This window comes from Gymnoscopelus braueri (genome assembly GCF_963280865.1).
Source record: "Gymnoscopelus braueri genome assembly, chromosome: 19".
Classification (NCBI taxonomy): Eukaryota; Metazoa; Chordata; class Actinopteri; order Myctophiformes; family Myctophidae; genus Gymnoscopelus; species Gymnoscopelus braueri.
In genome coordinates this window covers 38,968,082-38,993,960 of record NC_137621.1, presented here as the reverse complement: position 1 = coordinate 38,993,960, position 25,879 = coordinate 38,968,082, and the positions used below count along the sequence as shown (strand labels likewise).

The 25,879-nt window shown below is 41.5% G+C and overlaps 1 protein-coding gene across 1 annotated transcript in view; it reads right to left on the bottom strand.

The window, feature by feature from the left end:
• The window catches only part of npas3 (neuronal PAS domain protein 3), a 339,492-nt gene that overhangs the window by 10,890 nt on the left and 302,723 nt on the right, over positions 1–25,879 (bottom strand). Inside the window, exons 7-8 of the mRNA XM_080414603.1 lie at positions 20,041–20,234; positions 7,240–7,346 (exon numbers count right to left, since the gene is read on the bottom strand). Of these exons, the coding sequence (XP_080270729.1) occupies positions 7,240–7,346; positions 20,041–20,234 (301 nt within the window). The remainder of the gene's footprint in view (positions 1–7,239; positions 7,347–20,040; positions 20,235–25,879) is intronic.

Below are 25,879 nucleotides of genomic sequence, written 5' to 3'. Positions count from 1 at the left end.
GTAGCGTGCGAGTGTTAATGTCTGCACCACCTGGATGCCCATATGTCTCTCATCATCCTTGAACATTATTTGACTAACCTTTATTGTACACAAAGAACCGGTTAAAAAGGAAAGAGAGCGTATGAGTTGGACGCAGTTTTTTGGTTTGATTGATTGTTCTGGCAGAAAGTAAAGATACTTGAAAAGACAGCTTTCTGCAACCTGTCCACAGTACCTCTCACTCACCAGGAGATGGTGCTGTGGCACTGCGACAGCCCTCAACTCTGTCTCTATCTCTCTCTCTCTCTCTGTCTGTCGTTCCTTCGCCTCGGCTGAACTGGAGCGCCTCTCCGCCGCTCAGCCTCCGTTCCGCGGCACGCCAACAATACATTTGTCCAAATGAACCAGTAAATGGTTATCTAAACCCGTATGTACTGGCATTAATCAGGCAAGCGGCAAGCGGCCTCAAACAGAAACATTTAGAAACAAGGCGCGCTGGGAGGTAAATTCATGCTCTTCTTCTACTCCTCCATTTAATTACGGTTACAAATGGCCTCTTTCCACGAAGAAGAAAGACCCAGCACCACACGAAGGGAAAGGAGAGAGAGAGAGAGAGAGAGAGAGAGAAGAGGAAAAAGAGAGAAAAAATCCGGAGACAGAGCAAAATAGAGAGAAAGAGGGAGGCAGAGAGCGGGAGGGGAGGGGTCGATTTATATTAAAAGAAGGGCAGTAATTAAAAACTATTAACAACTAATAGCATTGTTTAAGACCACATCCCCAGGGTGAGATAATTAACTTTGGTCCGATGCCAAACTGACTGGTTTGACTATTCATAGAGTTAGTTAGAGAGAGAGAGAGAGAGAGAGAGAGAGAGAGAGAGAGAGAGAGAGAGAGAGAGAGAGAGAGAGAGAGAGAGAGAGAGAGAGAGAGATGGGGTAATGAAAGAGAGTGAAGCAGAATAACTTGTTTGCGTGTTAAGGCAGGGATGGAGAAACCATGTCACCTTGACTCTGACCTTGCTTTGTTTGTACCGCAGAGTAAATAACCGCCATACAACACACACACGCACACGCACACACGCACAGCTGTGTGCAGCCTATTCAAATGACTATGGCCTGAGAGCACTAGTGAGAACAGAATACCCTCAACTAATGGAATGGCAGTGAGAGTGTGTGTGTGTGTGTGTGTGTGTGTGTGTGTGTGTGTGTGTGTGTGTGTGTGTGTGTGTGTGTGTGTGTGTGTGTGTGTGTGTGTGTGTGTGTGCGAGTGTGTGTGTGAGAGCTGAGAGAGAGAGAGAGAGAGAGAGAGAGAGAGAGAGAGAGAGATCTGAAAGCCAATCATTCTAAAGAGAGCGAAAGAGTGTGCAAGTGTCTGACACAGAGCAAGAGAGACAAACAGGGCTGGTGTGTTCGTGTGTGTGCGTGCGTGCGTTAGTGGGTGCGTTAGTGCGTTAGTGCGTTAGTGCGTGCATTAGTGCGTGCGTGAGTGCGTGCGTGTCAGAGAGAGGTAATTGATAGCACGATTCAAATTATGTGAGGATTAACAACAATATGTAAAATCTCTTTATGCAAATTAAACATAAAGAGGGAGGATTTATACAAATTAAAATCCCCAGTTTCAATGTTTTAGTGTGAGCTCATTTACTTAAGGGATTAAACTGGAAATGAAAGGAGTCCAGTGGAGATGTTTGTGTTCAACAACATTCTGCGTGTGTTTAATGATTCTAATGTTTTTCATGTGTTTAATGATTCTAATGTTTTTATCTCGTACTTGGTAAGTCACTCTGGAGAAGGCCATCTGCTAACTACCTAAACTGTCCCTTGTAGATTGTACTGTAAATGTGTTTCTAATTCTCTTCAATGTTTTTCATTTTTGAGATGGAGATATCTATACGTAGTATTAAACAGAGGCTTATGGTTTATATATTTGCCATAAACAGATTTCTTAATGAAGAAAAATAGCATATATTTCTTAACATTTTAGAGACTTGAACTATTATTTTAGAGAAATAAAGAATGAGAAACACAGAGTATCATTAAATTCAGTATGTCTAAGACAGTGAATTTAGTATAGGCTAATCCCTAAAACCATAGTAAAATCTATTTGCATCATTTGAGCTCAAATGTAAATTGTATTCATACCTGATGTCTAACCACTCAAATCCTATATTACTTTGTTGACCAGGGCCCTCCAGAATGTTCACCCCAGAATAAGAAAGCTATGGGTTCATGTAGTTAAAGCGGCACTATGTAACTTTTCATTAATGAATAAAATGAAATTTTGTCCAATCTGTACGGTAGAGTATGTTATACAATATAACTTATACAATTGGGGTGGTTGTATTTTGTCTCACTGCTCTTCTATTGAGACATTTAGATCGTGTCAAAGGTCATGTCTCACCTAGACACAGGATCTGACACGAATTTTGACCTGATGGTCAAGATTAAATTTATCCCCTGAGCAAGCAGGCAGGCTCTATTAGCTCAATGGTAAAAATGTCAGCACTTGTGCAGGAAACCGGGTTCGGAGTGGAAGAGGAAAGTTACACAGTGCAGCTTTAAATATTGTGATTCGTTTTGGTGGTTATTTTATCGAGTATCTCCCTCATTTAAAAACGTATCTCTTGAAAAGCTCTCTACCCCCCTTCTCTCTCCCTCTCTCTCTTTCTCTCTCTGTTGGCTGTGAGTCAGTGACACTACAGAGCGATCAGCGAACAGTTTGATAAACCAAGCATGTCAAACATGTAATATCAAACGCACGAAAATGTGATAGGAAATATACACGCACAGAAATGTATCCTGTTAGCAAATGAACAGGTGAAAATACAGTGTGTAGACATGTGTCTGCTTAGTGTGCTTTTTGTTACCAATAATGCAAATGTAAAAAATGTATAATTTGTATAATTAAACATAGTTATGCCGAGGATACAGTATATTTTTGTTGTGAGTTGGTTCAGTCTAATATAACCACTTAAACCCCAGCATCCGTATTGCGGGGAAAGCTTTCGCTGAAAATAGCAGATCCGACAAGTTCACAAACGCGACGTGTTGCGTCCCGTTGTGAGCTTGTCGATCTGCTATTTTCAGCGAAAGCTTTCCCCACAATAACAGAAAAGACACTAGTATAGAGCCCTGTGGGACTCCGTGCTGAACCATATGAGGTTTAAGTGGATAACGTTGGAGTTCCAGGATCTGAATCTTATTTCAATTGAACAACTGTGACATCTCTCCAGATAACAGTTTGTAATGCTATCATACGACACCTGATGATGTTAACATTCACACCCTTAATGTGTTCAGACATAGAATCCATAGACCATCGACTGGCAGACCGCCTGCCCTCTGACACCACATCAAACCAAACCAAACGCATGAAACACGCAAGACGTTATATATGTTTCTTCAGTTCACATATGAATGTGAGCTCCTCTTCGTAACGCTCTCCTATACGTAAAGCTCTCCTCTGTAAAAAAAACCCTCCTCTGTAGAGCTCTGGTCTTTGAAGTTCTCCTCTGTCAAATCTCCCTTGTATCCCTCTCCTCTCCTTTCTCTAAAAGAAAAATCATTTCTCCCTGTCAGTGGTGTAAAGAAACTAAGTACATGTACTCAAGTACTGTACTTAAGTAAACATTTTGAGGTATTTTTTTTTACTTTACTAGAGTATTTCCAATTGTCTATACTTTTACTCCACTACATCTCAGAGGCAAATATTGTACTTTTACTCCACTACAATTATTTGAAAACTTTAGTTACTAGTTACTTTGTAGATATAAATGATTACATTATAAAACATACATGGACCACTTTAGCCCTATTTTATACCTAGACTATTTGAAAATAGCTGATCTACAAGCTCACAACGTGTCGCATCGCGACGCGTTGTGAGCTTGTAGATCTGCAATTTTCAAACATTTTTGTACTTTAAGTACTTTACTTTAAGTACATTTTGATACCAATACTTTTACTCAAGTACATTTTAATTCCAGATTTTCACTTGTAACAGAGTACTTCTACATTGCAGTATTGATACGTAAGTAAAACAATAAGTAAAACATTTGAGTACTTTTTCCACCACTGCTCCCTGTCGAGGTCTTTTCAGTAGAACTCTCTCCTGTATAAAGCTCGCCCTCTCTGTACAGTAAAGTGCTCCTCTCCATAAACCCTAATTTATGCTCCGTCGCGGGCGGCGAGAACGGCCGAGAATAGCAGACGTGCAAGCTCAGCGGTGCGCTGTGAGCTTGCACGTCTGCCATTCTCGGCACGTGAAGAAGTGTGAATGGGGGCTTAAAGTTCTCCTCTATAAAGCTCTCCTCCGCAAAGCACTAGTCTCTGTAATGGTCCTCTCCGTAGAGCTCCACCTGTAATGTTCTCCTCTATTACAGCACTCATCTCTCCTCTTCCGGAAGCTCACACAGTGTCTCTGGGAGGAGAGGCCAGTGGAAGATAGGAAGTTAGATGGTACTGCTTTCTGCTGCTGTTTATAAGCTTTGGTCATTCACACTCCAGGAAAGCTTCTCTCTCCATCTCTCCCCCTCTCTCTCTCCTTCTCCCTCCTTTCCCCTGTCTCTCTCTCTCATCTCCCCGCTTGTCTCTCTCTACCAGGTGAGATCTTTAACCCTCTCCACTTACTCCTCCATTAAAATCAATCATCCCAGGTTCTCAGTCCATTGATCGGACGACTCTAATGAAGGAGATATTCCCACCGTTGGGGGGAGGGGTGGAGAGAGAGAGAGAGAGAGAGAGAGAGAGAGAGAGAGAGAGAGAGAGAGAGAGAGAGAGAGAGAGAGAGAGAGAGAGAGAGGTCTTTAAAAGGGAATAGTACCTGCTTTAATCTGCTCCTCTCTCTCCTGGAGCCCCAGGCTAACCCCCGAGCACTATTTTTCTCTCTCTCTCTTTCTCCCTCTTCCTCCCTCTCTCATATTCTTTTGTTTTTTTTTACTCTCCGTTTCTCATTTTCTGTTGCTCTTTATCCGTTTCTATTGCTCTCTCTCTCTCTTGCTAATACATTACTTTCACTTTCCTTTCTCTCCTCCTGACTCTTTCTGTCCTTCACTACAGTTTTATCACTTGGATCGGCTCCTTGTGTTTCCCTTTCAGATGCCCTTTATCTACTGTAACTTACCCTGTGTCCGTCTGTCTGTCTGTCTCTGTGTGTGTGTGTGTGTGTGTGTGTGTGTGTGTGTGTGTGTGTGTGTGTGTGTGTGTGTGTGTGTGTGTGTGTGTGTGTGTGTGTGTGTGTGTGTGTGTGTGTGTGTGTGTGTGTGTGTGTGCGTGCGTGTGTGTCTCTCTCGTATAAAAGTGAAGGTAATTTATGTGAAATGGTTTTATGGAGAAGTCCTTGTTATCCTCTGACACACAGATAGAGAGAGAGAGGGGGGGGGGGGTTTACTGTAACAGCAGTCTTTTTATGACTGACTGACAGACAGATTTGACCTTCCCCATAGTGACACCCTTTAGCCAAAATTTCCACTTTCCACTTTCCTCAAGGAACATTTTACGTACAGTAGGAACTTGAACTTCTTGATTCCTGGACTGAGTTTGTGTTTGTGTTGCGCTCACCCCAAAAAAGTTTGAGAACCATTGTGTTCTGTGTTCCTTTCCTCTCTTTTCCCTATTCTAACTCAATGTCGTGCGCTCGTGCTCCTTTGCACCTGTAATAGTGTGATGTAACAATAAAGTTGATTCTGACCTTGACTAAACAGTGGAACATTCCGTTATGTTTTACACTTACAAATATCTCTGTTAGGAGACCTGAAGTAAAAGTATTAGAACGTTTTTCTTTTTGTTTGAATATAGAGTAGGCTATATACACAGAGAAATCCTCAATTTTCATTTATCCGTGTGTCACTCAGAGTACACATTTGTGAGGATTTTTACTGTGTAATAACTGTATTTTGGACCAAAATCATTCGCATTGAAGTTGTGAAAAAGAGATTAGAGTAGCCCTGGCATTAGCAAGACACCTGATAAACATCCATAAACCTCAGAGAGAGACTCTGCTTCAGACACAAAAGAGCAGAAACTCTCGGCGTGACACCAGCCCCGGCCATCTGGTCTGCACCAGAAGAGGAATAAATCCTCCTTTTCAGGAAATAAATTAATTTTGAAAGAAAAAGAATGAAAGGGGAGCGGAGGTGAGGCGAGATGCGTATTAAACGACAGACAGAGTCATTTATACTTCTCTGTGCCGGGGACCTCTCCCTGACCCCCTCATCCACACAGGAAAAGACGGGAATAATCTGCTCATATTTTCTTCTTTTCTCTCTCTCCTCCATTTTTCTCTCTCTCTCCTTTCCTCTTAACACACCTTGACCCTGCGCGCTCTCGCTCTGCGTTGACCCCACCGGGCCACCGTAGAACACTTCCTGATTGCTACTCTGGACGTTTCGGAGTTGGAGATGTAATTGGAAAAGTTTTATCCGTATATGTAGAGTTCTGATGTCTGCAGGAGGGATGACATACTGTTCTGTTCTACGATAGGGATGATGGCTGGGGAGCACGCGCACGCGCACACACACACACACACACACACACACACACACACACACACACACACACACACACACAGTCTCTTAATATGCTGGAGGTCTTCCGTTGTGATTCTGTTGCATGAACGTCTACATGCGTGTGCGTGTGCGAGTGTGCGTGCGTGCGTGCGTATATGTGTTACTTTTTAAGCTTGGTTGGGTTATGGCCTTAAATACATGCGTCCAATGTGCATGCCAGTATGCAAGTCTGTGTGCCTGGTCTGTGTGTGTGTGTGTGTGTGTGTGTGTGTGTGTGTGTGTGTGTGTGTGTGTGTGTGTGTGTGTGTGTGTGTGTGCCTCCCTCTATTACCCCCCCCCCCAAAAGAAATGTCAACTCAATTGAAAATCGGCGAAACCGGTGAAAGTGGCCGTTTTCAAGATGTTTTGGCCATTATCTCTGGAACGGATGGTCCAATCTGCTCAGTTCAAAGCTTGTTGGATGCGTGACTTTGAGGACATTAAGCACGCAATGACACCTTTTCAGGTTATTTGTTTTTTTTTAGGTGGGTGAGATCTTAGTTGGGCAGGCGACCGCCTGCCCTCTCTCTACAGTGGGTACGCCACTGGTGTGTGTGCGTGTGTGTGCTTGTGCGCACGCGCGTGCCTGTCTGTTGTATTTGTCCTTCAACGGTCCAGTGTGCTACAGTAGACACTCTGTAAACACACGCAAGTATTGGATCTGATCCTGGATCAGAGGAACAGCTGAATGCAGTAACACTGTTCATAGTACTCACGGTCCAGGTGACAGTGTCTGATGCCCTCCACATCCTCAGCATGGATGAACTGGTAGCACCGCTTCCCCACGATGTCTACTGGCGTCAGGTCCATGTAGTCACTGATTCTACACACACAGACACACGCACACACGCACACACACACACACACACACACACACTTGTGAGTCCTCCGTGTCTTTTTGATTGATTGATTGAATACTTTATTAGACAGAAACTGCAAAACATTCATACACCTGGGCTAAAAGGATAACACAAACTTTGCATTGTGTTTACATTGCGGTCCTATGGACACCTTAAACCCTATAGTTCATCCTGCAATGTAATGCCCAATCTATTTGTAGATCTGCTACTTTCGCTATTGTTTTGTACATTTTGGAATGTTTGAAATGCATGTACAAATGGAACCAAATGAACCTGTACGGGTCCATTTGGTTCCATGTCTACACGCTCAGAGTTAAATTAACAATAAGGTCTTTACCGTGCACCAACTGAACACAAATTTCTGAGTGTGTGTGTGTGTGTGTGATTTGATTACAAGGATTTATATCGTGCCAACAACGACAGCATTGCGATATGTATTTATGTATTCACACACACACACACACAGGTGCGCGTGTTCGACCGGGTTGGAAGGGTGTTGGAGTGAGCGCTAGTGTCTCCGCGCCCAACACCGCCGACACAAATCCTTCCCCGTGTATTAGAGGCTTTGACTGTAAATTCGCCGGAGAGGAGCATAGATAGAACAATTTCGCTTCTATCATAGCGATACCGGGGGGAGACCCTAATATCTGGCCCCGGGCAGATAACATCGCATCCTGTTCTTGAAGAAACCTGCCTATCCCATTCCGCTCTCATCCCCATGAAATCTCATCCTCAAAGAGAGAGGCGGTAATGGGAGTGCGCGCCGCGCTCGCGCCTCCCGTTTCCTCCCGCAGAAAAGCCTGCTATCTTCGCCGTATTCAACCTCCATCTCCCCGCGTTCTCTGCTCCTGAAATGCAATCTGTCAGCTATCTCTTTTTTTTTTTTACACGATGATAGGCTCATTTCTGATGTACATCGCTCACGCACGCACGCACGACGGCATGCGCGCGCACACACGCCACAAAGAAGTGCACATGCATAAACATGCACACAACAAGTACAGGTATTATACAAACACAACCAAAAACACAACCAAGACAAAACATGCACACACAGGCATACATGTACAGTATGTACACAACAAAGATGTACACACGCGCACACACACACACACACACACACACACACACACTGTAAAATCCAATAGCTATCTTTACTTAGATAAATGAGTTAGCTTTACTCATTTGTTACAATACTAGGTTTAATCAAGTAACGTGTACTAAAAAATATAATTTACTTAATTGTTTTGAGTAAACATATCTTTGTTTACTTGCCCAGAGCGAGTAACATTTAAATGCACTGTGTTTAGTGTTGTTTACTTATTATTTGTATTTTAGAACACTTTCCCAGAACTAGTAACATTTAATTGCACTGTGATTAGTATTGTTTACTTGTTATTTGTGTTTAGAACACTTGCCCAGAGCTAGTAACATTTAATTGCACTGTGATTAGTATGGTTTACTTGTTATTTGTGTTTAGAACACTTGCCCAGAGCTAGTAACATTTAATTGCACTGTGATTAGTATTGTTTACTTGTTATTTGTGTTTAGAACACTTGCCCAGAGCTAGTAACATTTAATTGCACTGTGATTAGTATTGTTTACTTGTTATTTGTGTTTAGAACACTTGCCCAGAGCTAGTAACATTTAATTGCACTGTGATTAGTATTGTTTACTTGTTATTTGTGTTTAGAACACTTGCCCAGAGCTAGTAACATTTAATTGCACTGTGATTAGTATTGTTTACTTGTTATTTGTGTTTAGAACACTTGCCCAGAGCTAGTAACATTTAATTGCACTGTGTTTAGTATTGTTTACTTGTTATTTGTGTTTAGAACACTTGCCCAGAGCTAGTAACATTTAATTGCACTGTGATTAGTATTGTTTACTTGTTATTTGTGTTTAGAACACTTGCCCAGAGCTAGTAACATTTAATTGCGCTGTGATTAGTATTGTTTACTTGTTATTTGTGTTTAGAACACTTGCCCAGAGCTAGTAACATTTAATTGCGCTGTGATTAGTATTGTTTACTTCTTATTTGTGTTTAGAACACTTGCCCAAAGCTAGCAACATTTAATTACACTGTGTTTAGTATTGTTTACTTGTTATTTGTGTTTAGAACACTTGCCCAGAGCTAGTAACATTTATTTGCACTGTGATTAGTATTGTTTACTTGTTATTTGTGTTTAGAACACTTGCCCAGAGCTAGTAACATTTACTTGCACTGTGTTTAGTATTGCTTTTTAACGTTATTTTTTTTTAAATCATTTTTAAATAAGTTACAGGAGTGATATGAAATGTGAGCTTACCATAATCACAGTAATCCTTAATCATATTCCATCATATTCAAGGGCTTTTGCAGAGAAATGAGACAGACTCCAGTCACTTTCAAATTAGAGCACTGAGGGCAGGTGTGCAGGTCCAGCTGACGCTCGTTGACACTCGTTACTGTTATAGGCATCGAAGCAATTATGCTTCTGCACTGTCAAATAGGCCTACATCTAATCTAAGATTAGTGGGACTCATTCAAATGACAACCAGTGAGTCCCGGGACTCACTTTATTGAAGGTCTAACAACATCACTGTATTATATTAGATTTATTAGATATTATATTGATATTATAGACATTTTATTTCATTAGATGATGTTGTTACCTTACAATGAGTTGACTTTTGGTAAGAGAGCCTCACAAGTGTGGATACCACATGTCACAAATAAGTGACTGGCATTATGCCATCTAGGGACCTTAAGTAGAATCCTCAGGGCATCATTGTATGCCACCTTAAGCCTCCGCATACTACCCTTCTTGTATGTGCACCACAAGAAGGCTGTATACACGGGAGTGCAAAATGCTTTAAAAAGTGCACACTTGACAGGATCAGAACACACACTGAACCTGCAAAGCAGCATATTGGCCTGGGCATAAAGTATGCGGCACTCTATCATCTTGGATATTGTCAGTAACAATGTGGCCCAGATACTTGATTTCCTGGCACACAGATAGATGACTGTCACATAGGTAAAAGGCTAGGAAAGACGATTTCTTGTCCTCATGGCTTCTCATAATCATACTCTTTTTTGCATTATAATTTATGTCATGATCATTGGCATACTTTGAGCAAACTTTCAATAGCTGCTGTAACCCTCCACTGTAAGGACTTAGCACGACCAGGTCATCAGCGTACACCGTACATAAGCTGATTGATGATAGAGTTACCTATCAGACAGCCCATATTGCACTTGTTTAATTCAATGGATAGATCATTCATGTAAACGTTGAATAAAACAGTAGACAAAATCCTCCCTTGGCGTACACCATTGCTAACTGAGAAATGGGCAGATGTAACATTACCCCATTTGACCTGCATTTTCTGATTTGCATACCAAAACACCAGTATACGTACAATGTGTCTAGGTGTGCCTCTATCAAGCAGCTTGTGAAACATGTTTTAGTGGTTAATCCTGTCAAAAGCTTGAGACACATCAATGACAATGAAGCATGAAGACAGTGGAATTATGGCTACTGTAGCTGGCAATCAGTTCTTTAAGTGCAAAGATGCATAAGTCTGTGCCGTGTTTCTTTAAATCCAAACTGGTTATCTGCAGTCAGGACAAACATTTCAAGGCGCACACGCATGATTGTTTCCTAAACTTTGGAGAGGATGCTGGCCAGAGCGATAGGTCTATTGTTGTCAATGCTGTTGTTTAGTTTACCTGCCTTGTCTTTAAGGACAGCTACAAATTGTACCCATGACCCCATGACCCAACAGACCTGTAAAGCACAAGGCCAGTAATGGGCAGATTTTATTGATTGCAAATTTGAGGTGTCCTGCTGTGATGTGATGCATGCCACATGCCTTGTTGTCAGGGGTCATCAATTTGTCCGTACACAATATGTCATGGTACTGATTTACTTTGACATTATGGCACATTAGGAGTCCACTAGTAGTGGTTCTCAAGCATCTAATTGTCAAGGACCCCCATAACTCTGAGGCCGCATACACACAGTTAAAACAAGCGCTTTATGGCTGCCTTATGCCTTACGTGAAGCATAAGGCCGTTTCAATTCATTCCCTATGGAAGTCACGTGGTTTGCTGTTTTATGCGTGCCTCACGGCTCTCTGGCTTTATCCCCCCTCCCATAAGGCAAGTCAGCCTTATCAAACCACGTGACTTCCATAGGGAATGAATTGAAACGGCCTTATGCTTCACGTAAGGCATAAGGCAGCCATAAAGCGCTTGTTTTAACTGTGTGTATGGCGTAAGAGTGTACAAATGGAACCAAATGGACCCCATTTGTACACTCTTACAGACCTGTTATGGTCATTCAGGGTTAGCTCTTTATGTGTTTCTGGTAATATTATTGTCTGCTCAATGTCCATGGATTTTTTTTAATTTTGAATAAAATGTCCACCACAAGCCAGCATGGCGATGACCCCTGCTTGTTGTTGCACCCTCTATGTTAGTGGGTAGGGTCCGATGTTTTACTGTTGTTCATTACTTAGACCTCTTTCCAAAAATCATACAGGTCTTTGCTTTGTAGCTTACTAGACAAGTGAGTCTGCTCTCAGAGTGTCTTTTAACAGATCAAACAGCACATTTAAATGTTGCTTTGCTGTGAGTTTCTTCTCCTCAAACAATGAACCTTGTCTAGGCCTACCAGTTTAGTATTATCTATTTATTATTTATATTTTAGATCACTTACCAAGAGCTAGTAACAATTAATTGCACTGTGGTTTAAGTATGGTTTACTTATAATTCGTATTTTAGAACACTTTATATTGATCAGTAACGTCACTCTGGCTGGGCGTGCCTTAATGTGAGCATGCGCAGATTGCACACTGCACACATTTTAGTTGCAATCAGATGAGCAGCAGCACCTGGGTTGTAATTTGTTTGGAAGAAGGAAGCAACACGTTTTGTTTTCTACAATTCAAGACATTATTTCGTCGATAAGGTAAGTTATCTAGTGTGAATTTGTGTATCTGACTGCTGCCATTATGTTAGTGAACATTTGCCAAACGTTACGTCAATATTGATGACTGGTTTCGACTGGAAATGTTTTTTCCACCACATGAAAACTTAGCCTACTTAAACCTGAAATAGCGTTGGCACTTTCTCCATTACAACCAGTACATCTACATAAACGTTCAGATTTCAAATATAAAGTGCTGACCACACGGCCATGGATGTTACAATTTGAATCGAGTGGGTCTAAGTACCCGTATCTTCAGTTTTGTTCAATAAAAAGCATTTTAATCCGATCGCCGGCAATTTTCTCATAGAGAGATAATGTATCAGAGTGAAATACACCTCCCAACCGATAGGGTCGCGTAGTTGAAAGCATTTGATGACAATTCGGACAAAATGGCCACCAATCGGATTAAAATGCTTTTTATTTAACAATACGGATTAAACGGGTACTTAGACCCGCTCGATTCAACTTGTTACATCCATGGCCGTGGGGTAAGCACTTTATATTTTATAATCTGTACGTTTATGAAGACGTATGCGTTTAGATGGAGAAAGTGCAAACACCAGGTTGAACCATGGCTAAGACATGATGCTTCGGCGGACCTCGCACGTCCACAAATATTGGAGTTGCAAGCTCTCAACGCGTCGCATCCACAACGCGTTGTGACCTTGTAGATCTGCCATTTTCGGCGTGCGACACGCCGTAGGGCGAGATATAAGTGAGGATTTGCATCCACTGTGTAGATGCGTCGCTAAACGAGGCTTGTTGTTGTTGGGGTTAAACAGCGTTTGCAATGCAACTACACTAACGTTGGTGTAGGCTATCCTACACAAGATAACATGCCTTATAGACGCTTTGTGGACACATTTGAAATGGAAATCCATGTTATGTTGCAGGGTTGTGTTGGTGTGTAATTCATTGTTTCTTTAACCATTGGCATGGTGTTAATAGGTCAATAGTGTGGCAGAAATACCCTGTCTTCTGTGTATTTCGTGTAGACAATAAACAGAACAGTGGTTCTCCAACATTTTCATCTTAAGGCCCTCTAAATAGATATGTTTGGATACAGACCCCCATCTGAACCAGGGACCCCCGAAAGTTTGTGTTAATTTTCTTCCAAATAATTCCAAGATTTTTCAAAATTCCTCAAAAATGGCAGATCTACAAGCTCACAAGCTTGTAGGACAGTTATTTTTAGGGTGGGATTCCTCAAGAGGAAGAACTGCACACTTCAGGTGGGGGTTTCATTTAAAATAATGGTTAAATAAACAATAATTAACAGTAACTATGTTTCTTAGATGTTAGACTGTTTTCTACCCGAGGGCAGGACCTTGAAGCAAGGTGCTGAGGTTATGAGTTGGGTCCCTCGGATTCTTTCCTGCTTTCTTCACTGTCCTCTGGTCATAGAGATGCTGAAGGGCAGAGCACTGCACCCCACAGAGCTTAGACCCTAAGGCGGTTACCCTCCGCACAACTTTGGGGTTTCACATAATGCTATCTGGGTGGTTTTCTATCAGCTGACATGAAAAGCATTCTCTGGCAGGGTCAGCCTGTGACAGAGCACTTGGTGTTCAGATAAAACTTGTATTCTCACCATGTGACATTGGTGTAAAATGACTCCTCTGTGTTTTGTATAGGTGCGCAGTTGGAGTCAGCCTGGGCCCTGAACAGGATCACCTCAGCTACCTTCCTGCCAACAGGCACTGCCCATCATCTGACTACATCCAGGAACAGGTTGGCACCTTTTAACCCACGAGTTACAGAGCAACATGGGTTTAGTCGGGAATTAACAGTCCAATTGAACTATCAGGGCGATATATGAAAATATGCTTTAGAGGAATGTGACATTGTAACCATATAAGGAGATCCCAATGCAGCTAAAATTGGCTTACAGGAGGTCCGCCCGGGACCTCTCATGTAACCATGAATCAGCCATAACCATGGCACAAATTAGTCAGCTGCATACACCTCTAGTGTAATAGTGTCCATCACCTTACATCCTGGGTTGTACTGCATACAGCACTACTGTATGCAGTACAACCCAGGATGTAAGGTGATGGACACTTTATTACACTAGAGGTGTATGCAGCTGAATAATTTGTTTGCTGATTCCATGATGACACATTTAGGTTAGACAACACTCCATAATTGGGCGTAGCTGCATTGGGAACTCCTTATATGGTTATGGCTGATTCATGGTTACATGAGAGGTCCCGGGCGGACCTCCTGTAAGCCAATTTGAACCCATTCGATCCGGGGACGCATCTCTGTCATTTTAGATTTCTTTGGCTATTCAAAATTAGCAGATATACAAGCTCATAGCGCGGCACTCAGTGCCACGCTATGAGCCCGGTCTTAAAGGGTTAAGACAACATGGGTAAATGTGGTTGCCTCATTGATCCATTTTTGACAAGATGTCCTGCGCTGGAAAATAGCATACTGGGGCGACACGTTGTGAGCTTGTAGGTCTGCTGTTTTTCGACATGCGACACCGTTATGAGATGAAGTATCACTATCGATCAGGCTTTAAGTGTTGGATGATAATTGCAAGTTTTTTTTTTCTTCAACTTGACAGATATTTGTAGAGTGATGCAATGAGCGGTTCGTTCAGTCCCACAGCGGCTAGTCCCAACCTGCCTCTGAGGAAGCCCTCCACCACCGCTCCAGTCACCCCGGTCTGCGGTTCGTTCAGTCCCACTGCGGCTAGTCCCAACCTGCCTCTGAGGAAGCCCTCCACCACCGCTCCAGTTACCCCGGTCTTTTCTAGAACAGGTATCTACAGCTGCATCTATCCATTATTTTCTTAGAGATTATTCTATTGATAACTTTTTGGATTCATCGAATAATTGAGGTGGTGATCATCCCGAGATCCCCGTGATTGATTTTTTTTACATTCACTTATACAGACCAGGGGTCATGCTAGGATTTTAATCTTCCGGTCCCAATGTCCGGAATGATTCAAATTTATCGGACATCTGATAAAAATAAAGGTCATCATTTTTTGTTATGCATTAATGACAAGCAGGTGCGTAAATACAGCCCATCACTTAGGCCTACAGCATGGATTGAGCTATTTGAACATGAACGAGTAATATACACATTTTATATAGCAGGGTCATCTTGCACAAATACATTAATTACCTACATTACCATTTGCGCATGCTGCGTGCATAATGGTTTCTCAATACTCAATTGCGTTTGAACACATTTTCTAATCAAAGGGCACTGCAAAAGAAAGGGCATTTCAGATGAATCCTCCATAACGTGGCTCAGCTGACCTGTTAAAGCAACAAATTATAGACCACTACTCACAGGTTATACTGTAATAAATGATAGACCACTACTCTCTTATGTATGTTTTACTATATGTCTCTCAGGACCTGTTGGTCTTCCTCCCAGAGCCCTGCTGGGAAATGGTCCCAATGACCCCAAAGAAGGAGCCCTGCTGTCTGCCACCGGAGAGCCAAAGTATGAACTCGCATCAAAATCACATTATCAAACTCACACGTTATCAAACTTTGTCATGTCAGGGACCCCCAAATGTACTATATGTATTTGGCCCCGTCTGAAAATATATATTGTGCCAGGGACCTCCAGAAGAGAAGTCATTTCTCTGATGAGAGCATCTTATATAAGATTATCCTGCAGTGTGTGATGCTACCAGATTTAAAAACCGTTAAAGTACCAAAAGTATGTACGCTGTGGGCGCTGGGGGGTGTGTTCTCTCCTCCGCGTCATCAGTGCCCATACCCTGGGTGTGGTTGGTGAAAGGGCCTTTCTGTGTGGAGTTTGCATGTTCTCCCCGTGTTCCCTAGGGTAGGTACCCTCACAAAAACATGCAGTAATCCTGGTCAGTATACTGCATTTACGTGCGTACGAGTTGTGGGGCAGGGTCTCTCACAGTCACACAGCTGTCTGAGCTGAATGATGTTTTCCCCTTATCCTCCTATCAAGTGAAAGGAAATGTGTATGTGACACTAAAGCGTTACATATCATGTTGAATGAGTATATGGAAAGGACACTAAATATATGTTTATTCACTCTGTAGGACCATGGACACCTATAAATTGAGAATCATCATAAATGAACCTCCAGTGACAACGATGAAGGAGCGGTGGCCAGCTCTTTTTAGAGAGAGACAAGTAAGTACTGTTATTCATAAACTTTTTGGTTATACCCTATAATAACATGCATGTAATTTTAGGCTTGCACCATACACACTTTCAAATGTATTAAGTCACTGTATTTTGTTCTGTGGTTTGTTGTGTTGTAGGTTTATGCTGAGTTTAACAGGATCACCACCACTCACCTAGAGACGGACTTCTTTGATGCTCTGGATCGTTACACACCACAATTGGTCACTATCTTAAAGTCCAAGAAAGGTGCCATTAGAGAGAAATTGTCCGGAATTGTGCAGAAAATTGATGGGGTAAGTCTACAACATGCTGCTTATATTTGTATTTATCATGACCCAGTTTATGTACAACCTATAACCCCAAATAGTACTTGTATAGCTTCCTGGCTGTATGAGTGTTTTAGTGTTGGCGATTTATAATACATCAAGTGTTGTGATATTGCTAACTATTGATTGTTGTTGATAACTAAATGCTGTGGATTGTACTATTTAAATCACACCTCCAATCAGTAACTGTTCTATGCACTATAAAGCATAAATTGTGGTGACATGTGTCTCATGCTGTAACTGTACTGTAACTTTTGAGGGTCAGATTTTGAACTTTATTTGTTCATTATCCACTTATAGAAACCAGACGTGACAGCGCTGCGTACACTTGTTCTCCGAGGCCTCCCTCTTCTGCTTGGAGAGGACCCCAGCAGTTTCTACAACACTGCCTTGGTAAGTTACATCTTAAAGGTCCAGTGAAATTACATTTTCGTTAATTTTATTTTGAAGTTTCAGTCTGAAACGGCCTCGCAACCAATCGGAAGGTTCCATCCCTTCAGGCTATAGCACAGTGGAATCTCACTCACACGTGTGCAGTGTTGGTGTTTATAGCCTGCAAGTGCACGCTGCTCAAGGGAGAGAGAGATGGCCACTATGCAGAATGTTTGTTACCAAGTTGCTTATTTCTAACCTAAAATATTTTCATAGATAACACATTTTACTGTGCTGATTAAGTTTACAGTGAGTAATACACGTCAAAAAAACAGTAGGCCTACCAATGTTGATAAAACTTCTAAATGCAGATGTGTGTGAAGTGATCTACATTTCCCTGTTGTAATGTTTTTGTTTGGTTCTATACAGGATTGTGACATCGAAGACGCCTGGACAGAGGTATCGGTCGGTTTGCTGACTGTGAGCAGTGAAGATTCACCTCCCTCAGATGGTATCGACCTTAAGCCAGTGTCAACAGCCGTCATCCTCGAAGGAGGTATTGTCATGGATAATCTCCAGAACCTTCCTCAAGCACTGTGCCTGCTGTTTGGCCTGACATATGCACTAAATTTGAACTACCCTAATGATATGAAGAACACTTTGAACTTCATTCAAAGAGTGATGCTTGGCTTGGGAAAGGAAAAACTACCCCCCAAACTGCAAAGTCTTAAAAACCTCCTGTCATTTTAGAAAGATTGTATAGTGGGTCACTGGTAGGCAGGTTGTCCTCAGCCCTCCTTTGAGACAGTAGACTAAAATGAATGCATTTTATTTTTCTCATGCATGAGAAAATGTTGTAGTGATAGGAGTTCTAAATGAAGCCACTTTTATTCCTTTTAAGTACTTTAGAGCTGCAAATTCTCAAGACTTTGAATGTAATACCATTAAGTAAAAGTAAGGCACTTTTTTGAAATTGCCAAGTGTTCACATGTTCATGTGTGAAATAATGTTCTCTTTCAAACTGTTATGGGGCTGTCCACACTAAGCATAGCACTTTTGTCAATCATATCGTTGTAGAATTATTTAGTTTAAATACAGTGCAGACATGATCATTTCAGTTGGCAGTTGTTCATGTCTTCCAGAGTTCCAGCAAATCACTCATATTGTCATCATCAACACAGATACTGTTCGTCTTTAGTTGTGTTGAACAGGAGGAGAAGGATGGAGGGGCTACTAGGCTACAATTGCAGTAGCAACACATAAATGTGTGAGGAATTAGGCTTTAGTCTGCAAAGTTAGTACAGCATTAAATGTTCAGATTTATGTTAAAGGCTTTGATTTTTTATTTCCAGACATTTTTTATTTTTATTTACAAGTTTTATTTCTGATTTGTTATATTAAAGGCCAGGATATGATTTTCTGAATTATATTATTTTTTATACAATTTATTTCTGTTGTTTGAGCTCATGTGACAAATTGTTGATTGTCCATATTATTGTCAAGGAATAAACCTACGGTATTCCAAATGTGTTGTCTGTCTAAATGGGATCATGCAAACTTTTAATTTTCAATAATGTAATGGATGAGTAAATGATCAAGGGAACTTTACTAAATAATGATCAAGTGAACTTTACTTAATAATGATCAAGTAACCTTTACCACATAAATGATCAAGTAACCTTTACTAAATAATGATCAAGTAACCTTTACCAAGTCAATGGTCAAGTAACCTTTACCAAGTCAATGATCAAGTAACCTTGACTAGTAAATGATCAAGTAACCTTTACCAAGTCAATGATCAAGTAACCTTTACCAAGTCAATGATCAAGTAACCTTTACCAAGTCAATGATCAAGTAACCTTTACCAGTAAATGATCGAGTAACCTTGACTAGTAAATGATCAAGTAACCTTTATCAAGTAAATAATCAAGTAACCTTTACCAGTAAATGATCAAGTAACCTTTACCAAGTCAATGATCAAGTAACCTTTACCAGTAAATGATCAAGTAACCTTGACTAGTAAATGATCAAGTAAACTTGACTAGCTGGAACCGATTTCCCAATTTTTTTCTAGTAAGGTTAACTTATTGGATTTTACAGTGCACTATATTGTATACATCTAGAATGCGTGTTTTGTGTTTAAATATTTCTGATACAGTAGGCTTTCTCTAACTCTCAGCTCTCTTCTCTCAGCTTCCCTAATGTCTGTTTCCTACACTGTCTCCGTCTCAGCTTTCCCCTACCTTCTCTCCGGCACTCTCTCTCCTACACTCAGTTTTACTACTGTCTTTCTCTCCTACACCGTCTCTCTCTTAGCTTTGCTACTATCCGTCTCTCCCACACTGTCTTCTGCTCAGCTCTCCTACTATATGTCTTTCCTACACCCCGTCCTGCTCAGTTATACTGCTGTTTGTCTATCATATACATCTCCCCTCAGCTTTCCTACTGTCTGTCTCCTCCACACTGTCTCCCTCTCAGCTTTCTACTGCCCGTCTCCCCTATACTGTCTCCTCTCAGCTTTCCTACTGTCTGTCCTCTCAGCTTTCCTACTGTCTGTAAGCAGATCCTACTGATCTGCTTATTATAATTTTCCCGCAAGTTTTTATTTGAAAATAGCCGATCTATAAGCTCACAACGCGTCGCATCGCGACGCGTTGTGAGCTTGTCGATCTGCTATTTTCAAATAGCTGATGTATATGTTAAAGTGCACATGTGGCCCATAGTCGCTTCTTTTGGGCTGGTTTTCCTAGACCTGGTTGCTTGCTTCTCTCACAGAATCTGGCAACACAGCTCCTCTCCTAAATCAAAAAAGACAAAGACACGTGTCTCATCACTGCGTCTCTGTACCTGTTTTCACAGTAGACGATGTTGAGGTCCATGTTGACTCGCGTGACGAACATTTGGCAGTCGATGCGAACTTCGTTGATGGTGGGCGGGGGCAGGGCGTGAGCCACCACCACCATCCCCAGGATCTGAACGGGTACCGAGCGGCTGTGTGTCAGAGCCATCCTGATTCGTAGACGCCCCGTGACGTGGATGACCTGACCCCAAAGAGGAGGAGCAAAAACAGAGAGGGAGAGAGGAATGTTTAATTATGCTGTGTATTTAATCAATTAAAACCGGGAAAGCATCATTTCAATTTTAACCACTTTAAATATTATTTTATACTTTGGCTATTAAAAAAAGCAGATATACAAATATTAAAGCGAAAAAAAATTACTCAAATCTTTGCTCCTGGGGGTCCCTGGAACAAAATATTTTGAGATGGGGGGGGGGGTCCACGGCCAAATACATATCATTTTGGGGGTCCTTGACATGAAAAGGTTTGAGCACCATATAGAAACATATGTTTTTCAGAAAACTGTTAGGATTTAGAAAACATTTTGTAGAATCGGCCTCAGGTCTTAATGGTTCAAATGTATTGTACTGTGTTGAATTATGTTGTATTCTTTTCCAGTTTACTGACTTGGTTTTCTATTGTTTTGTCTGTCTCTGTTGTGTCGTATTGTACAGTATGTATTCTATGGTATTCAAGGTGATATGGATCCGCTGACCAAGGGAGAGGTCAAGGCAGAGGTCTCTTTTCTTCTTCTTCTTGTGTGAATATAAACTAGTAGAAGTAGTGGAGGCAGTGTCATCTCCTTGTGTCTTTCTTGTGCTGTTTGATAAAGTATTTATTGTATCCGTTTTGTTTTTAATTCAACAACAGTGCCGCAAAAAAAAAAAACTATTTCCATATCTGGCCACAGCCTGGATACAAGAAGCATGTTAATGCCCGACTGGCCAGGAAGACCACAACAAAACACTTTGTCCTCCAGTAACCGGAGGTTCCTCTCCGTAACTGAAGGTGTCTGCAGATCTGTGAAGTGAACCGTGTGTGTGTGTGTGTGTGTGTGTGTGTGTGTGTGTGTGTGTGTGTGTGTGTGTGTGTGTGTGTGTGTGTGTGTGTGTGTGTGTGTGTGTGTGCGCGTGCGCGTGCGAGATCAAACGCACTACAGGTTGCGATGGAGCAAGAGAGTCTAAAAAACAGAGCGAGAAGGAGCGAGATGACAGAATGTGGAGGATTTGACAGGTATTTTGGTCGGCAGTTTTCAGCAAGGATAAAACAAAATGTTAACAGGAAGAGAGAGAGAGAGAGAGAGAGAGAGATGGAAAGAGAGAGAGAGAGTTGAAGAAACGAGTATCTCAGGCACTTGAAGCCATGCTGGTCTCAGAGACACGAGGAGAAAAAAAACACACCTCTCCACACAGAGGAGGTGAGAGGACAGGAGACAGCTCTTTGTATCTTTAAGTGGAGGAGGGGAGAAAGGAGGGGAAAATAAGAGTGATCGCACTTTGTCCTCTTTTCACAGACGAGAGGCGTGTTGGGAGGGCCGCTCAGGTGGCGCAGGGGTCACTAGGAGTTTGAATCCTCCGCGGTGCATCCGGCTTGAATGGATGTCCCAATGAACACAATTGGGACATCCATTCGTGGCAGAGAATCTGATGTCTGTCTGACACTGCACTATAGCGACTCCAGTAGGTTGACCAGGGCACCTGTTCAGTGGGGTGCGGAACTGCAAGGAATAGCGTGTTCCTCAGCAGCCTAGATGTCATGCGTAGCGGAGGAGACACGTGATTGTCTTTAGAACTAAATGTAGGAGTTGGCAGTGACTAGGAACTAGAAAACAAAGAACTAAATGTAGGAGTTGGCACTAGGACTAAAATACAAATAACTAAATGTAGGAGTTGGCAGTGACTAGGAACTAGAATACACTAAATGTAGGAGTTGGCAGTGACTAGGAACTAGAATACACTAAATGTAGGAGTTGGCAGTGACTAGGAACTAGAATACACTAAATGTAGGAGTTGGCAGTGACTAGGGTACAAAGACATGTGATTCTCTATAGAACTACATGTAGGCTTTGGCAGTGACAAGGAACTAGAATACAAAGGGAATCAGGAATTGGCATAACTACTAAATTGGGAGGTATAAAATGTAAAAAAAGAAGGAAAAAAAAGAAGAGAAAAGCATGATGGGAGATTGTTAAAAAAAACTCAGTAGAGAGAGGAGGGAGATGAGAGGAAGAGAGGAGGAAGAGGAGAGGAGAAGGAGGAGGGTGGGAGAGAATATACCTTTACTTCTATAGTTTTTAACTTTTTAACTCTCTCAGTGCCACGCCCCGACATATCCCGAGTTTTTCCCGAGTACCCTCAGTGCCAGCACGAGAAATCCCGAGTTTTTACTTTTGACTGTGGTCGCGCTATTCTGTATATTTTTCATGATCACTTTCGCTTCCTGACTACATCAGACTCACCCGGAGACGGATGTAAAAAAAAAAATCATTTCCGGGTCACATTGTTTTTCTCCGGTGATTTTCGGCCAGAATAGGGAAAGTCACGGTTTTTCACACGGTATAAAAAGCGAACGGAGAGGTCCACGTCTACTCTCTTTGGTCTGGGTGACGATCAGTCATCGTAGTCGTGTATTGCATCGTAATTTAGCCCGATCAACGAATGTCAAAAATGTCAACATCCGGTTAGGACCGGATATGACGTCAGCCTGTTTGGGAGGGGGTGAGTGAGCCAGCGAGATCATCAATGTGTCGATTTGTTGCTCTCTACTGGTAGAACTGTATTATGGGTTTAAAACCCCAATCAGATCATTTATTTGAATGAAAAATTACAAAATTAAAAAATTTAAAAAAACGCAAATTTCTGGCACTGGGGGAGTACTTTATGAAAATACTCTTGGCAGTGAAAGAATTAATCTAGTTTTTGACTAATAAAGTTGTTTTTATTTTGTTTTCTGTTTTGTAAAGCTACTTTGAGTACTCAGAAAAGCGCTGTATAAATTGTATGTATTATTATTATTAGAGGAGGAAGAGAGGAGAGAGGTGATAGAAGACAGTGGATATGTAAATTAATACAAATAATGCTGTCATGTTGAGAAAGCAGACTCGACATGCTCTCAGATCACCACAGGAACACAGAGCACCACATTATTAAAGTGTAACCCTTTTAATTAAAGGTCATTAATCAGACAGAGCTGTAAGAGCAGTATTATCACATTATATTGAGTAAAGTTCATGTAATGACCAGTTATTATGTTATTAACGTCTCTATTATAGATCTTGTGCTTAATATGCTTGATATGCATTTAAACACAAATACGCGCACACACACACACACACACACACACACACACACACACACACACACACACACACACACACACACACACACACACACACACACACACACACACACACACACACACACACACACACACACACACACACACACACACACACACACACACCTCCCCCCTCCTTTCCCCTCCGTCCTTCTGTTCAATGAATAGAAAGAAGTTCAGATTTAAATAAATAAACACTGAAACGCATTAAAAATATGAAAAAGATTCACAGACACCCTGGAGCTGTGTGTGTGTGTTTTGTTAAATGCAGGCGTGTGTGCTTGTGTGCGCGCGATATACAGACAGAGAGAGAAATGGTGAGTGAGAGAGGGTGCTACAGATCACTACATGCTCTTATAGTAAGAACAACAACAGCTTCAACTAAAAATATGAAATATTGTGTTGACACTAAATGGAAACTGGTGTAATAAGAGAGCGCGAGAGAGAGAGAGAGACCTTCCATATACATGATAGTAACATCTCTCATAAATAATAATGATAGCATCCATAATGATAGGAGTGTCTTCAATATACATAAGAGTGGTATCATGTCCCTTCCATAGAAACAGTCCATACGCAGTATAACATGGAACAATAGTAATACACCAATGAAAAGTGAACAAAGCACGTAGTCCTGTCGTGATTCATTGCACAAATGACAAAATAGACGCTAATGGGGGCTTGTAAGATGAAAAACAGAAAGGGTATGTTTCCCTGTGCGTATTTACGCATCAAGATTTGGCACAACAAATAATTTAATTGATTAGCGCACCGCCGCACTTGCATCTCCAGACAAGTCGTCGACAGTATCGATCGGGGTCTAATGTTAATTCATGTTTTTAGTTTTGCTGTTTGAACTAGCTATATTTACTGCAGTGACACAGCGCCAGTAAAGCCTACGGTGCACAAGGAAACATTACTGACAGCAGTCTCTCAAATTATTTGAGAACATTGTTTATGAAAACAATCATACAGGCTTCAGTACAATAAAGAAATCACCGTGCAATCTTGCGTTGTTCATCCACAGTGTCTGTCGGCCGCTGTCACTATGACCATTTGTTTCATATTATAAATCATCATGTTTAGACGCAACTTGAGGAACTATTCATAAGGTCATAGCCAGCTTGATCATGTGGTCGGTTATAGTGGACTAATATAGTACATGCAAACTTGCCACAGTAGGAAGAGCAGTTGCGGTTACATAAACTTGCATAGTGTAGAATGTCAGATGCGCTCCAGAACTTAACACAGCGGTCTACAAGCTCCACAGACGGCTCTCATATGGGAACATGAATGGACTCCTTGTAATGGGAGGGACACAGTAAAATGATTGCATTGCATTGCACTTGGACTCGAGTGGTCTCTGTGGATGAAGAGTCCCGAGTCAGAGGCGAGACCGAGTAAATAAAAATCCGGTCTCGAGACCGAGACCGGACTCGAGTACTACAACCCAAGAGGAAAATAGCAAGAGGCGCATTCTCCGGTTTACTTCCCGTTTCTCCTAGTTTCTGCGTGACGTAGGTGGACACCTTTTTAGGAGAAAGGAAGCAAGTTGGAGTCTATTGATTCCAATGGAAGAGTGAACGTGAACACAGCTTCTGAACCATTCTTTAGCTCCATGGTCACTGAACTAAATATTGGCCGATCGTCACAAGACACAAAATATGTACGATTTTCATACAAAAATGGCTTTTTTTTTGTGACACAAATTAGGAGAAAATCTACTTTGTTATCAACCTTTCTCTATCCTTGCAACACACTCTCGCGAGATCTGGGAAGATATCTGAAGAGTCCATCTGCAGTCTGACGGACGAGACATAGAGGGCTCTGTCTGTCCCGCCTTATATTATATTGTATTATTATATTAGATTTGAACTCTATGCTCTGTCCCCATAAAATGTTCTAAAAACTAATAAACTGAGATTCTATATGTGAATGTGGTAGGCCTACGTGAAATCATTATGGACATTTCAAAAATTAAATAAAATGTGTGTTCCAATGCTCAATAATATCATTTTCCATTATTAACTGTCTTGGTTGATGGGTATGATTTGGGAATCATGACATTTTGCTAAACATTCATGCTAAACACATTATAGTCTATAGTGGTAAAATATATACCTTATAAATAAAAGGACCTGTTACAATGTTGAGCAGAATAGGAGCATATCTAGCAGAAGATAAGACTTTTTTGGGGTTTCTTTAAAATCATCTTTGCCAATAACAGTGCACTTTCAAACATGTAAAGCATTTATTTTCTTTAATAAAGAAAATACACAAATACACATCCACATGACGTTGTCAGCCAGGGAGAGGGGAGGGGGAGGGTGGTGGGATGGTCGGGGGAGAAGACAACCACGCCTACTGAGGAGACCATTTGTAGGATTTGTGTACTACTTCGCCTCTAGTGGCTCCAATGGAGAATGTGTATCTTTCTATATTAACAATCTTTGCTACAACCCTAGTCCATACATGGAGTTCTATTGTCGCTCAGTGGTTCGATAGGTCACA